The sequence below is a fragment of the Thunnus albacares genome, chromosome 10 (genome assembly GCF_914725855.1).
Source record: "Thunnus albacares chromosome 10, fThuAlb1.1, whole genome shotgun sequence".
In the NCBI taxonomy this organism is placed as follows: Eukaryota; Metazoa; Chordata; class Actinopteri; order Scombriformes; family Scombridae; genus Thunnus; species Thunnus albacares.
The window spans coordinates 21,830,881-21,846,768 of NC_058115.1; the positions used below are offsets into that span (position 1 = coordinate 21,830,881).

Consider the following 15,888-nt stretch of genomic DNA (forward strand, 5'->3'; position numbering starts at 1 on the left):
GAGAAGGAAAGGCATCAAGGTGAGCAATGCAATTTCGGCTTGAATAATGGAGCACTTTCCTCGGGTCTGACATTCATGTATTTCTCAGGCAGTTTTAGCCCATACGGCCCAACAGCACCTGTGAGCTATTCAAGGTTCCCGAGGAAAAACTGGTTTACAATGTCTACAGGTCCACAATTACTCTGTGCCTGGCTGCTGGTCTGCAGATAATCTAGCTCAAAGTAGTTCATGAATTAAAAATAGCACCAAATAAATCAAATCTAATGATATGACAATTTAGATTTTTTCTTTTTTTATGCACAACACTGCACACATATACACACGACACACAGCAACATTTAGAAAGAAAGAAAAAAAAGATTTTTAAAAATAATTTTGTTTAGGCAAATTATTCTCACTTTTCTCTTGGATTCACCAGCCAGATTCCATTTTCACGGAGTTGCTGATGTAAACTGGTAATAACAGAGGATTAATTTACAAGGAGGCAAAATCCCCTAGTGAGACTTGTGGCCCAGAACAATAATGAGCACATAGTAAACAGAAATTTGCCGTAAGCCAAAAGAGAATGCAAGCACCTAATCTACACACTGAAACACACAATGCACACTGATGCGTATACAATCACATGTGCACAAGCACAACCACGCCCTCAGACACACACACACACACACACACACGCACACACACACACACACACACACACACACACACACACACACAAACCCAAACTGGCAAAGTAATGATGGCAAAGTATCTTCCCCAGGCCTCTGTAACAACATATGTTTGCAGGTAATTAAAAGAGGATCCCGAGCGGTTATCATGTCATACTGAAATACAATGCACAGAGCAAATTACCTTTCTGTGGTTATTTATACAAAGCTGGGTGCATGAGGTCGCATTGCTTTGGTGAACTGCAAGAACAGAGGGGAAAAGTTAGTGGCTTTAGTCGTGCTGTGGTTTTGACTTTTAATTAGAGTGCGGAGGAGAAAATGGTATGTAATATGTATAGTATGAAATGTGTGTGTGATTGTTTTACTTGAGCAATAGTTTCAAGTACTTGTCTTTAATGCAAGTACAGAAGTAAAACTATTGAGCACGAAACAAATGTAGCCAAGCAGCAGAGAATCAGTAAATCAAGTGTGCAAGAATCAATTTTTCATAGCAGAACAAATTTTATACAAATTTTGCTCATTATCTTTAAAGCTGTGGATTCTTGGTTTTGTCAGTTTTTGTTTGAATCCTTTGCACTGAAAAGCTCCATCTGAGAGCAGAGTTTACCCCATTGGATTAGACCTGGAAGTGAAGAGTCATTCTGTTCAGTACCACCTTCCAAGTAAAGTTAGACTCCCTCCCAGTGTGCTACACCACTTTGTTTGTTTGACTTAGACTTAAACTGTGAAAAAAAGTGAGTCTAACAGCTAGATTGCACCTCTCACATTCTCAGGTGCTCAGAATCTGTAAAAACAGCTGGAGTGAACAGTAAGATCTCAGATTTCATACAGAGAAGGCACCAGATCAGGAATTTTCTATAAAAACTTGTTTTTCAGTCATGAAATTGAGTGTTCATGCACACTTTCAAATCTTTACTTTTACAATCATTAAAACTGTAATATGTTTTGGGCTCACTCTGTGGTTTGGTTATTAATACACTGTTGGTTATTGATTATTAATAAAGCTGTCAAATGTTTACTTGCAAAAACACTCAGCTTTCTGAACCGACTATCATCAAATCATATTTGTCCTATACTGAGGCAGACATTGATGATATGCTAACATACAGTATTTGTCTTAAACTTGCAATAAATGATCTTTTGGCGCGATAAGCTATTGATCCAACATAGACATACTATCACCTAGACCTGTAGCAGAGCTCACAGTTCTCTCCGGTTACAAAGGTGCTCGGTCTGCCTGACTGAACATATATTTTTGTTGTTTAGTTGAATATTTTGAATAAAGTTTGCTGTGTGTCTTGATTGTAGCAAAAATTAAAAGTCAGACTCAGAGTCTGTTTCTGCGTTTTACTTTTAGTATGTACTGCAGCTGCCCTTACAAAGTATGTGCTGTTGCATACAGTATGCATACAACTGAGACATACTACTTCATCATAACATTGTACCTTGGCCCTCTTGCTCATACGTCTGTCGCAGTCTGTAGCGCAAAATTTGAATATTGTTGACAAAATGGGTTGGTGCTTGAATGTGCTGTTATCTGTTATTGCAGCTTCCGTCACTGCACTGTCAATGTGCTATCATCTGTCTGTCTGTGCTCTCTGGTTGGTACTAGATTGGATGGGCCAGAGGGGCTATTTGCGAATCTCTTGTGTGATTTGTATGCTAACCTTAACCTTAACCTTTACTAACCATAACCCTAATCTTAAAGCTAACTCTAACCTTAACCAATTTTTGACCTTTGACAGAGTGTCACAGCCTGCCTGACAGCCTGTTGTGATGTTTAAGTGACCACTGTTGTGAAGCATTGCACTTGACTTGTTTTTTTTAGAAAAAAAAAAAGAAAAAAAGAAAAGCAGCACAGGAGCAGGAGCGAGAGCAGGTAAGTTACTGCTACTTCATTTCTGTGAAAGACTAGAGCATGGACTTCAAAAACGTGAGTCAAATACACCCTCTCTTTGTGTCTGTCTGTATCTTTGTCTCTTCTCTTTGATTTCTTTCCTAAATGAATGTCCTGCTGTGGCTCTCTGTGTGCAACATTATTTAACTCTTTGCGGTGTTGTTGTTGATGGTTTGTAGCTTTTATTTTGTGCTGTTTGCTGTTTGTCTGGACGTTGAAGCTGTTGTGGTAGTGCTGCTGTCTTTGGAGCCCGCCAAGGCTTTGAATAAGTTGTTTGCTGCTTGTTAAATCACCTGTTGCTGCTGCTTGTCTGTGATTCGTGTTTGTTTGGGGCCTGTGCAGAAGGTCTGCTGGTTGGCCCTGAAAATGTCTTCATTCACCACTTGTTTTCAAGCTGCATTGTATAACTTTTAGTAACTAACTATAGTATTGTGCACATTGAGGGATGTTTTTTGAATGTCAAGCATATAAATGCGGGTGTGTAAGTTATGTATTTGATACATGCTTTGATATTTGTGGATGTGAAAATAAGGTTTTAGATCTGTTAATGTAGAGTTCAATCATGTATCAGAGATTAAGCTTTTTTGATCTGTAGCTAATATATTTTTGTTTGCTAAGTAAAAAAGAGAATTGTGTAATTATAGCTTACTTATGATATGTACATTGCACACCCGGTTGGAGTGATTTTCTGGATGAGTTAGTTACTGTTTCCCTCCTAACGACCAACTCTGCCAAATTATGTATGTGTGTCTGCAAGCACATCGGATCTTTCAGACATATTTCTAACAAGCGAGTGTTGTTCCATCATGTCTTCCTATGGGATGAAACTTCAGCTCTGCATAAACAGAAAAATAACATTCATTTACATTTTAAGCTCAGTTAAATATAGTATCCATACAATCTGGGGACATTTCTATTACTTTTGTGACAAATATGCATGTCTTTGGAGTTAAAGCTATGTTGAACATACAGTAAGCAGTTTGTCCTGTGCGTACTGTAACATGCATCTATTGGTAAATACTGTATTACGATGTGCAAAATATAGTTTATTTCACTAAAATCCTGCAGCTATATTTCTGCGACTTCTCTCTTATTTTCATTCAATTCTGCTGAAGTCTGGAAGCATTGGAAATGACACATCTCAGCTCAGTGGATGTTTCTTATTGTTTTAAGCCTTGAAGATGTACTGATACATGTATGTCATACTAATGTGCTTTTTGTATAAATTGTGCTTTTTGATGGTAGAAGTACTTTTTGAAATGGGACCTGCTGGTGCAGCCTATTATGTTCTTGAGAGAGAGAGGGATTGTGAATGTAATTATAGCTTATAAATTAAGCTAAACTTTGTTAATCTCACACTTTGCTATATTGTTGGATGCATGATGCTTACATAATTTGTGTAAGTGGCATGCTATCAATTTGTTTTTGTTATGTAGTGGCATTGTACAAATAGCTTATAGGCTTATCCTAAAAAAATGGTTGTGTGGATACCAGCAAACAGCACCAGCGGGGGCACTGTGGCCTGTAGTATTGTCATTGATTCCACCTCCTTAGTACTGCCTTAATTGGGCCCCTGCAAGTCGATTTGGCTGCCAGGAATTTTAAAGCTAGCAGCCTGTGTATCTGCGAATGCGTCATGTTGTCGCCCATTGTCAAGTTAACGATCAAAGTGATGTGTTTTTTTAATCTAGCTAGGAGGTAAAATGGAGAGAAAGTACAAATCGAGTGCATTAAGATGCAAGAAGCGAGAGACTACGGAAAGTTTAATTGCATCCTGTTCTCCTCTTACATCTTACTTCTCGTCTTGCTTGTCCTTTCAACACAACCGCTACGTTGATGGAACAGATAATCAAGCTAACGTTACTGCTAGCACTACTAGCTTGACAGTGGCTAATGGAAAGAGACATCAGTTAAACAAATGAGACAAAAATCTTACACTTGTTCGTTTATTTATTGAGGAAAATGATCCAATGTTACATATTTGTGTGTGCAAAAATGTGTGTAAAATATGAACCTCTAGTCTACCTCTAGATTATCAGTTCATTTGAAGAGGAAATTAGAGTCAAGTGGCTCAATCAATAGGATGACAATCAAGTGTGAGTCTGGGAGGCCCTGCCTTATTTGAAGAAGAGAAATCTAGGTCTTCTCTATCAAAGTCTGAGCTTCACAACACAGGTTTGTGGAAGTGTGTCATGGCTCAAACAAAGGAGATTTCTGATGACCTTAGAAGAAGAGTTGCTGATACTCACCAGGCTGGAAAGGGTTACAAAACCATTTCTAAAGAGTTTGGACTCCACTGGTCGACTGTCAGGCAGATTGTGTACAAATGGAGGACATTAAAACACCATTGATATCCTCCCCAGGAGTGGTCGAACAACAAAGATCACACCAAGAGCAGATGTATAATAGTCCAGGAGGTCTCAAGGGACCCCAGGGTAACTAAACTAAAGGCCTCTCTTGCAGTGCCTACAGTCAATGTTCATGAGTTCACCATCAGGAGAACATTGAACATCAATGGTATGCATGGCAGAGTTGCAAGGAAAAACCCACTTCTCTCCAAAAAGAACATTGCTGCTGTTTATGATTTGCTCAAGACCAAGTGGATAAGCCAAAAGGCTGTTGGAAAAATGCTCTGTGGATGGATTAGACCAAAATCGAACTTTTTGGCTTGAATGAGAAGTGTTATGTTTGGCAATGAGCAAACACTGCATTCCAGCACAAGAACTAGGGATGTGCAGAGAGCCCAGTATTTGTATTTGTATCTGTATTTGTTGAGGCAGCAAAATTATTCGTATTTGTATTTGCATTCGAATAAAAGTGGAAAGAGGCTTAAAAATCCTGTTTTTTGTTTTTATTACAAATGACATTATTATTATTATTACATTGTTTTTTTCTTTTGGAAAACAAATAATTTTTTAAAATATTTGTATGAAAGACATATTCGTAAAAAAAACACTATTTGTGCTTTGCTGCCTCTGGACCAGGATGGCTTGCAATCATTGATGGAGCTATGAATTCTGTGTTGTACCAGCAAATTCTACAGGAAACTGTCAAGGTCTGTCTCTGAACTGAAGCTCAACAGAAAGTGGGTCATGCAGTAAGACAACGACCCTAAACATACAAGTCGCTTTACCAAAGAATGGTTAGAGCAGAAGGATGTTAATGTTTTGGAATAGCCGAGTCAAAGTCCTGACCTTAATCCTATAGACATGCTGTGAAGGACCTGAAGCAGGCAGTTCATGCAAAGAAGCCCACCAACTTCCCTGAAAAATTCTAAAGGGTTCACAAACTTTCAAGCAGCACTGTATGTGTAAGTCATGTATCTACAGTATGATATGTGTATTGTTTCTTTTTGATGAGAACATAAATATGCTGTCTAGTTTTCTTATTGAATGTAATGTGGTTTGTTGTATTATATATGTTAGTTTGTATGAAACACTCTAAATTTGTAAACTATTTTGATAAAATGATCGTCCTACTGTGTACCTTATTTCCTTATGATGTCCTGTCTGACTACACCACTGATATTATTATTATTAAGTGCTTCGTTTCAGACTTAATTTAGCTAACCTTGATAAATGTGTGGGGTCACAAGATGATAAAGAGTATAAAACTGAAAAAAGAGCAATTTCTGTGAATTTTTCTCTTATTGCACTGCTCTTTTCTTAGGAGATAATGGACATTTTCACCTTTTCAGGGCTCAACAAAGTTACAAACATTCATAATTAGTCTTTATTAGCTTAAATTTTGATTATGAAGAAATCAGGCAGAATGTTAGATTAATCTGTTTAAGTCCATACTTTCTGCACCTCAGCACCTGGCTGTGTTACTGCTTGTGTCTGTCTGCTTTGTATTTCAATAGGCCTTGTATAGTCTTGTAGATTGCCCTGTCTATTTTATGTTTATGTTATTCCTGTGTAAGAAAGACGTGGCACTGAGACAGTGCACCTGGCCTGTCGTTGTCTATTGGCGGTGGTGCCGAATTGTTCCTCAATCGATGCATGTAGAGTGCTTTGTGCTGTCCTTGGTGCAGAAACATTCGAACACGACTGGCAACCTGTTTTCTTTTTTGTTCTTCAGAAAAAGCTTGTCTGACAAAGTGGCTTCACTGTATGTTTTCTTAGATATACATTAGGCTTGCTAGGCTCAATTTGTGACAATTTGTGATTATGGATAGGAAAGGAAAGGATACGATATATCAGCTATTTTACAGCTGTGAATTTTCAAATGACTTTACCAGAAGAGCCCCTCGAGAATACTCCGCCCCCTCTGTGCTGAGAGTCTAGCTCTGCCCCTGACCTAGACATAAAGCCATGCTATAAAGTTTTAATGGAAAACATGTTAGCAAACTTTAGCATTAATGTGAAGTCTTGTTTCTGTCCACCTGTGAATATAAGTCAAATATTTATCCTCCTTTAGGCTCTGTTTTGGTCTCCACTAACTCCCGAGGGAAGTATCCAACTCTTCTTTTCACCACCTAGTCACCAACTTTGTTTGTCAGCCTCTTGATGCTGAGTAAGTAGTGTACAGTGAGTTTATTATAGTTTTTTCACTGAAAACAGTTGCCGGCTGCGTCTGGACATGACTATGGTGAAGAAACAGTGAAATTGTTGGCTACGAAACCAAAACAATGAGCTGAAAGATGCCATGAAGCTTCCTACAGCTGAGAGGAACTGTGATAATTATCCACGGGTTCATCATTACATGTCATTTGATCCATTGTTAATATGAAAATATTGATTAGTGAAGCTTTAAAGAGCATTCAAGTGAACTGTGGCAGTTGATGTGACTCCTCTGTCAGACACAGGAACCAACCATGCATGCTTGGACTCTCTGGTTCATCTTGCTTTGAACAGGTTTCCGAGTTAGCCTGGAGCTGGGGAGATAATATTTTCACTCAGAGAACCATGATTACATATGCCTCTCTATTATTTTATAAGACAATATATATTACATATCTTTGAGAATTCTGACAGGAGAGAGTTGTTACCATCACCAGAATGCTCATCTTTGTACTTAAAATAAAAACAACCCCCCATACAACAGTTCCTTACGTAAAATACATCCCTTTGGCTTCAGATGTTGTGCTCTGTTACCCAGAATCTATACATGTAGGTGCAAGATGTCACCCAGGATTAGCTTGTAAGTCAAGAAGTGTCCTGCTGCGTTGCACCTTATACCCTTGTTCACCAAACAAGGTGCTGGCTGCCACATTCATGCAGGAGAACTAATCCATCCAGTCGAATTTTTCTGTCCATCTGTCCACCAATCTACTGCATAAATCCATCTCTTCGCCTTCAGAATAGTCCCCACAGTGGTTTGCTGAGGATACATACCTGAGTTTTACTGTCGTGCTGTGTCTGAGGGAGCTTCCTTTCCATCTGACAGACAGGCGAGTCTCCTTTGAAGTGGCTCCATCTCGCACACGCATGTGGAGGCCAGAGAACAAGCCTTCCCCTCAAGACCCCATTAAAGCAAAACCCAGAGTCCGCAGGTTTGATATTCATCGCCTGGGCAACCTCTGCCATCAACACATTTTGTGCCACGTGAGAATGATCACAGCTTATTAAAGTGGAAATAATGACTGCTCTACCTCCGGCATGAAATATTTAACAAGGACAAAGGAGATGGCTCAAAGGTGATTCATATCTATGTTGAAGGGAGGGAACGTGGACAGTACCGTCTACACAGGAAGTGAAGATGAACCTTTGGTTAACCTGAGCTTAGAAGAGACTGTTGGCAATTGAAATATGTACCTTAATGGAAGCAGAAACTAGAGAAAAATGGCAGAGGAGGCTCTCTGAATTGATGTTTATTAGCCATAACAAAGATGTTGACATAACAGGGGTCATCCCACGCTGTACATGTCCCCTTGTTCACTTCATGGCATATTACAATTATTAAGAATTATATGTTGCAGGTTTGAAATATATGTGCTTATTTTTAACCATCATTTCATTTTAATCATTTCTCTCATTTTCAACAGCACTCACAACGTATAGAGCATCCAATTTCTGGATGTGAAATTATTGATGTACTTTTCCTTCTGACTTGGGTAAATTAGCTTTTTTGGCCCTTTGGGAAAATCAGGGGAAAGCAGCAGAGTGAAAATGTTCTCCATCAAGTGTGATTGAATTGGATTTTACAAGATGAATTGCCAGGACAAGAGTTTATCCCAATTACATTGCCAAGAGGTTTCAGTCCTACTGCAGCCACTCTGGTCAACAGCAATTAGGGTCAGCTTTGAGCTATCAGGATCTTCCATTGTGAGAAGATGTTTACAATGCGAAGAGAAAGTAGATAAATGCATGAGGATGACATTTGCAACCATATAAAAGCGGTTTGTGGCTTTGTCCAAGATTTCATGAAATTACAGATCTGACAGCCAAAACACGAGAAGAGGAAAACACAGCTGTCTTTTCCATAGCCCACACATCTTTTAATCTAGTGGAATACAATACAGACTGCACAGACTGCCTCTGGCTCTTTGTGTGGCCGTCCATTTTCCTTACTTGCGTATTTTCTCTTTGATGTAACCTGTATGATTTGCTGATAGGGAAACTCAGTCTGTCTTTCATCTGTTTTTCATCAAAACTACACTTACCACACAGGATGACAATAGGGCTGATGACTAGCAAACAATGAGGTGATATTTAGTCTTACCTTCCCCAGACTGGGGCTCCACAGATATCTTAGGCTGAAAACACAGAGAGCCAAAACGAGGAAGACCAGAGCCAGAACCAAAGCCACTCGCTGGTAGGTGTGGTACTTGGCTTTCTTTTCTTTTCCCACCTCAACCTGCAAACAATATAGGATCAAAATGGTATATAGTATATAAACAAATGGCCCAAATATCACAACAATGTGCCTCACAATTTAACTGATAAATATTTTATATTTTAGGGATTATTTTGCTTTCTTTCTTTCTTTTATTTTATATGAGAAGATCGATACCATTCTAATATCCATTCATTAAACAGAAGGCTACAGCCAGCAGAAACTGTAGGAAACAGGTAGCCTGTCTCTGTTGAAAGATAACAAAATCCAAAGATAAAAAACTTAAAGTTGATTAACATGTAATTTCTCCCTTTTTTAATTCTTAAAGACACCAAGGTGTTAAAAAGACAATATGTGGTGTTAATTAGTAAGCTTTAAAAAATGCTGGTAGGTGGATCTCGTTACCTTTGGACAGAGCCAAGCTAGCTGTTTCACCGTGTTTCCACTCTAAGGTTAGCTAACTAGGTGATAGCTGTATGTGCTTCATATTTAGCATGCAGACATGTAAGTGGTATCGAAATTCTCATCTAAATCATCAAGAAAGCAAATACATGTATTTCCCCAAATATTAAGCTATTCTTTTAATTGATCCTTTCCATGTTTAAATTTTCTCTTCTATTTTTTCAGTACTGCATTCAACCCAAAGAGACGCTATTGGACTTGGCCATTCTGCAGAATTTGTCCACTGTTGAGGCTACAGATGACTAAATTATAACCATTTCCACGCCAAGCACAGGGAGTACTGCCACAAAGTGCCACAGAAAGGTTACGTTTATTAAACTTTTCTTCAAATTAAAACTCTTCCCACTGTAGTCAATTCCCCAAGCTTAAGGCCACAAATTAATAAAGACGAGCTTTTGTTTCAGCAGAGCTCCGGCAGGGACAAAAATGAAAGCTTCTCATTCACACTGGACCACTTTTGAAGGTCTCAGAGGCCAACAGAAAAGCAGATATGCAAAAAAAATGGAACCAACTTCAATTAGCAAAATTGGCAATGCTATCTTAGTGTCTTTTAAAAGGATGATAAAGCAGCTTTGGTTTTCAATTGTGGCTGAGGTTGTTACAGTAGTTAACCTGCAGTAGATTGGACAGAGCTTTAACAAGCTTACTTCTTTATGTAATATGTAGGAATGTTTTAGTTTATTTTTAAATAAACATTGTGGGATTTTTGTGAACTTTTGACTTATATACTGTTATAATAATGACTCAAAATAGTTCTAAAACACACATTTTGTATTTCCTTTTTACTTATTTTAGAAATACAGTATGTAGGTGGCATGACTAACAGGAAAAAAATATGATTCAGCAATAACGGCATACAGTTACACTGTGTGCTTGTTGAATATGAATTGAATGTGTGATTGGTACATTAGCCATACGACTTTGGGGAAGGACACAAGACACATTATTCAAGATAAATTCCTAAAAAGTTAAACCATGCATTCGCCATTAATGCATTCTGCATTGTCACCATTCTTCATTTGACATATTGGAGACAGTGACCATAAAAATGTGAGGCACATCAAAGAGTTGTGCATCCCTCAGGGCATGATGAAAAACAGAGGGCTACAATCAGAGCACCAGAAATTCCTTACATTGTAAATTTTTCAGAGTGAAGGAAAAAAAAAAAAAAACGGTGGCTGAAATCCAGTGCTCTCCTGTGGCAGGTTGCATAAGCAGTGGAAACTTAACTGGAGGACAAACCTCTCTCTGCCTGTGCTTTGAATAGTGAATACTCAGAGGAAGAAGGTGGGATTGAGAGACAGACAGACAGACAGAAATAAAGGCAGGGATGGAGACAGAGTGAGCAGTCTGAGTGCTCAGCGCCAGCCAACTAGTGTTTAAAGGTTTAGGAGTTCAGAATCAGCCTGGCAATTCCTCTTGAGCTTTGTGAGGAAGAGCGCCTGGAGCCCCCTGCTGTTATCATGCAAAGAGGGAGCACTTCCTCAAGAAAACAACAGAAAAAAAACAGAAATAGCCTACATAACCAGCAAGCAGAGGCAGTGATTTATCACACTTGGACACACTCATATGCTGTACAAATGCTTTTGAATTCCTATCAAAACTATCCTAAAAGTAAGAAGCCACAGGTGATTTCTTCATAACAACCCTCCATCCATCAGTTACAGTGTATTATGATAAGTATCTGCTGGAACACTTGCCATTTATTTGCCAGTGGAAGGTGATGGACAATCAAGTAGCTTTCTTTTGATAATAATTATATGCTGTCAAGGTACTTGCCCTTCTTGCTCTATTGTTCAGAAGTTCTGCAACAAGTGAAATATGAAAGGTGGAAGAAAAAGGATTTCAGAGCCAAAAATCCCCCCCTCCTTCTCTCCTCAATAATAAAGTCTCAAATAAAGACAATGCTTGGTGTATATTTGAATGCGTCTTGCATGCGAGGAGCAAGGATATTCTAGATATAAAGCAAATACAGTGGTTCAGGTGAGACTGAGTATGAGATTGGAAATAAAGAAAGAAAGCCAAGTTGAAAAGCCAAAAGGAATTAGATGGAAATATTACTATTCTGAGAAAACTCAGCATGAGATCAAACTGTACTCTTTTTGACTTCAATAAAGACAGACTCCTGACATATTTTAGTTAAAGCTTACACTCATATATCACAGGATTTCTTTTCTTTTAAACCACTACCGCTGCCACCTGCACTTAATTTATTGAGCTGTAAATTTTAAGGGGTCACATTTTCTTGACACTGAGGCCTAAAATTCTATTTTGTATTTGTAAAAGAAATAAATTATAGAATTAATGTAAATTGTTTTGTGCAATTGGTATAAGAGCAATAAATCAAACCTCAAAAGAAAAAAAAAGCACTCACATCTTTCCACAGAATCTGTTGACTGCTGGATTGACTGCTAGCTTCCATGATGCAAGCCCACAGGAGGAATTGTTCCGACCTTCTTAGCTGGGGAAAAAACTGACGCTCTGCAAGGCAAAGAGTCCCAAGTCCCAGCTTCATTCCATTGGTGTAATTTGGGAGTGTGCTTGAAGGGGAGGGAAGTTTCAGATGGAGTGGAATTACTGAAACATTTGTGATACCCATTAAAAGCAAGGCAGATGTCTCCTGCCTGCATGCCTGCTCTCATTTCAAAGGTGGAAATCCACAAATGGATTCAGACTGAAAGACAAACCCTCTGTTGAATAAATCACATACTATACTTGGATAAAAATACTGGTTCACCACTTTTAAAAGATTCCTGCTTGGAGGACACAAAGTTTGCAAAAAAAAGTAAAAAAAAAAAAAAAAATTATCTACATACTGCAAATACTGATCTTTTCAGTCATATTTTTTTAACTTCAAAAAGAGTTCAACTACCTTCTCTCTGCTTTTGTTCCCCAGTCATTCAGCCTGCACACTCAATAACAAACAGGTACAGTAAACAAGAGATGAGAAGACTGAATAGCAGCATAACGAAAGAACCAGCCTCATAAAATGAAAATAATTTGCACTTGTGCACAAACCGAACCAAAAAAGGAATGAAGCAAATACTGTGAAGCAATGAAGCAAATAATGAATGAAGGAATGAAGCAAATAGTGTAATATGAGGACAGAAGAGGTGTCTGTAGGTCATCTGGAGAGCTGCTGCCCATCACAAACTGCAATGAAATTGCATGATAATGCTGTTGTGTCTGTAATAAAAGCTATCCTCAAGGGGAAAGTAAAAGATATACCTGAAGTTGATCATTAAAACTCAAATGTTCAAACTCAGTGATATGTGTTTTTCATTTTTTATGTTTTGTGTCGTGCAAGTTGAGACTTAATTGTGGGAAACCTCTCAGTTTTTTTTCTGAATGCAATTAGAATTGAACCAGTTTTAGGGGCCCACGAGGGAGGGGTTAAATAACGAATGCAGTAACTGAAGCTCCTCAAATATTGGCACTCTAAGGTAGAACTCTATAAAACTCCTGGCAAGCTTAATAACACCAATTGATACCCAGTTATTTCTCTCATCTCATACAGTGCACAATACCAGTAATAGTTTGTGAAAATGTCAGTGTGACTCAAGGAAGATGTAATTGCACCTGCAGTTTATTTTTCTTTTGGTCAGAACATAAATGGAACATAAATGGTTACATTTTAGTTTTCTTAGTTTGATAAACCATGATTTGTAAACAGCAAAGTCCAAAATAGCTTTTTTTTAAATGTTTTTAGTGACTTGTCATCCCATGTGTGAAGGCTTGTCTTAAGCAAACGGCAGCTGCCACGGTTTGAGGCTAAAGCCAATGTGGAAGTACCTTAAAGTGCAAAGCCACCTACGGCTGCTATTGGTGGGAAACTCTGAGAATCTCACAATTCAATTCGATCCTGATTCTTGGGTATCCGATTTGATTCAGAACTGATTATCAGTTGAATGGATAAAAAAGGAGGCACAATTTTCAGTCTCTTGCTCCAGTATACTGTGCGCCAAACCATTCACTGGTGTCCTTAGTCAACTGAAATACAATATGAAACATAACTGGCAATTAAGATAAATGGTCTGCATCCTTTTTATTTTTAAAAAAGTTAACTAGCATTAATTCATTTATTAATTTGACAGCATCATACAGTCTCCCGCCTTTATGAGAATAACAAACTGAGCAGGAGGCAGAGTGCTCTGCTGTGTTGTTATTAACGTCATGTCTCCAGCACTGGAGAGCAGCCTCTCTGCACCATTAGCTTGAGGGAAAGCCCATTTAGATAAAAATAGGTAACATTACCCCAAGTATGCACCGCTTGGGGTTCCTAGTAAGCCAGCATTCACTTTGGTCTGAGGTAGCAGGGCGTGTTTCCGGACCATGAAAAGCAACACCCCACATTCCTTATTTGGAAGGTCCTGACTCCAAACGGAAACAATGGTGCCAACCGTCAGCAGCAACTCTGGGCTGCACCATTAGCTTAGGGGAAAGCCATTGCTCTCTAGAAACACTAAGTCACTTTTTTTCAATAAGTCATTATGGTCTCAATCTTTTAATTCAGACCCTCTAATAAGTTGGCTGGGGGTCGTTTAGGAAATTATTGCTCTGTTAATAAGATTTGAAGACTTATAGTAGCTTTGATGTCTGCCGTGCGAGTGCTGATTAACAACTGTGATTGACAGTTTGCTCACCTGCTGCTCTCCCCAACTCTAGGACTCGCACTGAGTCGGGCTATTGTTGCAATATTTCATCAAGTTTAATATGACTTGATTATGATGCCTGTCCTGTTAGCACAGTTTAGATAAAAATAGGTAACATTACCCCAAATGTGCACCGCTCGATGTTCCCAGTAAGCCAGCGTTCACTTTGGTCTGAGGTAGCGGGGCATGTTTCTGGACCATGAAAGGCAACATCCCACATTCCTTATCTGGAAGGTCCTGACTCCAAACGGAAACAATGGTGCCAACCGTCAGCAGCAACTCTGGGATTCAAACCGGCTCCAATGCAAACCGATGGGTGATGTCACACCTCACTACGTCCATCTTTATATACAGCATGTGGTTTCAAGGCTCTGGTCATTTAGATTTAGACTATTCTGCACTCTGGTCTGTGATTCTTCTTCATCTGAACTAGATATAAGTAGAGTCAGACAGCAAAGACTGGGAAAGAGAGATTAATGATGACGACATAAGATGAAGGTCATGGCCAAGATTCAGAACCAGGATGTTATGCTGACACAGTACACCATGATGGCCTGCTGTTTTCTGTAAATTACCTTCACAGGTGTTAACGAAAGAACTAAAGGTGCACCAGCCAGGGCTGCATTTTTTCCTTGTTTCCTTTTCCTAGCTTTCCAAGAATGAGAGACTGCTGATTATCTAATGTGAACAACCAAATTCTTGTAAAACATAAAAACTTTGAGCTTTGTGTTGTTTCACATTGCAATCTCATTTCCAGCACTACAACACACATTTTCTGATGGTCTGTTACGCTGTGAGTATATGTATCGTTATTTGGTGCCAACTTCCCACATAAATCTGCAGTAAAAGAGGAGACATTACTGTACATTACCAAGTTCAAGGAAAATACTCCATTCGTGCCTGTTGTGGGAACACTAATTAAAACAATTCAAAACAGGAATCCAGATCATGCAACATGAATCATTCATTACTTCAGGATTACCTTACGATTACTCACCTTTTGTGTGCCCCTCAAGCGAAGTAAAGAATTATCAAACCAAATTATTAAGTAGCTTCTGAGTGTTTACTGGGAATCCCTAATTAGTTTATAAATGATAAATCAGAAACAGTAAGATTCTCAAAAAACATTTTTAATCATCATATTGTAAAAAAATGGAACATCAAAAAATGAAGGCAAACTTGATACACCACTTTATTTGAGGGGGCACAAACTTAGTTAGTAATATTTAAAGGACCATTATGTAGAATTTAGTGCCATCTAGCAGAACAGACTTGTCAGAAATGGAATATAATATCCATAAGTATGTTTTTGTGTATAATCACCTTAAAATAAGAATTGTTGTGTTTTCGTTACCTTAGAATGAGCCCTTTATATCTACATAGGATGCAGGTCCTCTTCCACGGAGCCTGCCATGTTTCTACAGTAGCC

General features: G+C 38.6%; 1 protein-coding gene across 1 annotated transcript in view; it reads right to left on the reverse strand.

Moving 5' to 3' along the window:
* The window catches only part of tnmd (tenomodulin), a 63,028-nt gene extending 50,691 nt beyond the window's left edge, over positions 1-12,337 (reverse strand). The window contains exons 1-2 of the mRNA XM_044363753.1: positions 12,182-12,337; positions 9,232-9,366 (exon numbers count right to left, since the gene is read on the reverse strand). Coding sequence (XP_044219688.1) covers positions 9,232-9,366; positions 12,182-12,322 — 276 coding nt within the window. The 5' untranslated portion in view covers positions 12,323-12,337. The remainder of the gene's footprint in view (positions 1-9,231; positions 9,367-12,181) is intronic.
* Between the last annotated feature and the right edge of the window lie 3,551 nt (positions 12,338-15,888).